The sequence below is a fragment of the Gossypium hirsutum genome, chromosome A08 (assembly GCF_007990345.1).
Source record: "Gossypium hirsutum isolate 1008001.06 chromosome A08, Gossypium_hirsutum_v2.1, whole genome shotgun sequence".
Classification (NCBI taxonomy): domain Eukaryota; kingdom Viridiplantae; phylum Streptophyta; class Magnoliopsida; order Malvales; family Malvaceae; genus Gossypium; species Gossypium hirsutum.
This window is the reverse complement of record NC_053431.1, coordinates 7,184,310-7,186,124: the sequence shown is the minus strand read 5'-3', so window position 1 is coordinate 7,186,124 and position 1,815 is coordinate 7,184,310. Positions and strand designations below refer to the sequence as shown.

Here is a 1,815-nt window from a genome sequence, read left to right as displayed (position 1 = left end):
AAGTCATCCTAAGACTAAAATATATTAGGGTAAGATACCATTCAATTATACCTAAAATAAAATAAAAAAAATTGTAATTTAAGTAACTCATGTTACACAATTTGGTCATTTTGAGGTAAGTTGACGTAACAGTTAAAAAAATTGGTGTGATAAGAAATTTAGCTCACAACTTTTACATATTTTACTTTTAAAAAATTAACCTTCCAAATCTACAAATATTCTCAATTTAATCTTAATTTTAAAAAATTCAATAATATATATAAAAATTCTAAATATTTTCAAATATATATATAATAAAACTTGTCTCACACGCATATATATATATATATATAAAGTCAATAAGTTGATTAGCTGTCTAAAGACAAGTGTATATGGTAAGATATTAACTTAGGTTTCCTATCAAGCAGAAAGGTAGGATGGCATCTTCCAAGTTCCAAGCTTTCTACAACCATCCTGCGGGGCCGAAAACTAGTTTGTTCCTTCTTTCTTTCATCCTTTTAATTACTGTTAATTAGATTAATTAATAATTATGTGTGTTTTGCAATTTTGGGTTCATTATATTATGATTATCTGAATCTGAGTTATTTAGCAATATTCCCTAATCACAGTTCATTTCTGGGCTCCAACTTTCAAATGGGCTGTCAACATTGCCAACGTTGTTGACATTTCAACAAAGCCAGCTGAAACTGTTTCTTACCCTCAACAAGCAGGTCTAATCCTGAATTCTTGGGAAGATTATCGGTCATATTGTTTGAATTTGTATTGAATATGAATATTTTTTAAATGGTTTTTTCAGCTCTAGCATGCAGTGGACTTGTTTGGGCAAAGTACAGCACTGTAATTACCCCCGTACGTATAAGGTTGATTTTATGTTTTTATGGCTGTAATGGCAAACCATTAATTCTGAGAATATTGCAGAAGAACTGGAACCTGTTCGGTGTTAGCATTGCTATGTTTGCCACTGCTTCTTACCAGATTTCACGTAAATTTCAGTAAGTTTCCCACTTACTTAATGCTGAAAATAAAGGAAATAAGTTGGTAGAGATAAGAATTTTATCGTAAACTTAATGTTGCAGGTATGAGTTGATCCACAAGTCGAGTGTTGGGGAAGAATGTTGAAGATACACTTGTTTGATTGAATTTGATAAAAAAAGGAGTGAACTCTTCAGGTTGAATAAGTGACAAACTTTTGTCTTCATTAACAAATCCAATTTGAATGCATAAATTGAGGGTGTATATGATGCATTATGCTGTTTTAGTTTAGCTTAAGATCCACTGAAATTCGGATTTGAGTATTTCTGTGATATTGATTGGGTTGATTGAAATACGTCAATATCCTTCGATTGGACTCTTTGTGATCAAGTCCGAGAACCATTCTTCGTGGTGAACCCCTTAAAACAACTTTTCCATTCCAAATACTATTAGGGTGTCAATTATTTTTTTTGATAAATGACCAAAACTCAATTTAATTTAAATAAATTGAAAGAAATTTAAATTTTGAGTTAATCGAATCGAGTTATTCGAATCAACTTGAATAAATAATTTAAGTTTCAAGTTGAATTTTACAATTCGAATAACAGATTAGTGTAAATGCCCTTTTAGTCCCTATCAAGTTTGAAAACAAGCAAATTCACTTCTTTCTCGATAAAAATTACAAAAAAAAATCAAAATAATTTTTAAAATTCAAAATATTTATAAAATTTCAAATATATATATTTTTAAAATTATAAAAATTTCAAAAAAATTCTAAAAAATATATAAAGTAAAAAAATTTTAAAATTTTCTAGAATAATAATTTTGGGGACCTAAATAAGT

The 1,815-nt window shown here is 28.5% G+C and overlaps 1 protein-coding gene across 1 annotated transcript; it reads left to right on the top strand.

Annotated features, from left to right (window-relative positions):
• Nucleotides 1-363: 363 nt before the first annotated feature.
• On the top strand, nt 364-1,362 carry LOC121204932 (mitochondrial pyruvate carrier 3). Its single transcript, XM_041075773.1, has 5 exons — nt 364-471; nt 609-710; nt 797-849; nt 919-992; nt 1,077-1,362. Exons 1-5 carry the CDS (start codon nt 417-419, stop codon nt 1,117-1,119), a joined length of 327 nt encoding a protein of 108 aa, XP_040931707.1. The 5' UTR covers nt 364-416; the 3' UTR covers nt 1,120-1,362.
• The last annotated feature ends 453 nt before the right edge of the window (nt 1,363-1,815 follow it).

Coding starts and splice junctions, on each gene's coding strand:
- LOC121204932 (XM_041075773.1), top strand. CDS start 417: ATGGCATCTTCCAAGTTCCAAGCTTTCTACAACCATCCTGCGGGGCCG. Junction 850..918: donor ACAGCACTGTAATTACCCCC/GTACGTATAAGG, acceptor AGAATATTGCAG/AAGAACTGGAACCTGTTCGG. Junction 993..1,076: donor CAGATTTCACGTAAATTTCA/GTAAGTTTCCCA, acceptor TTAATGTTGCAG/GTATGAGTTGATCCACAAGT.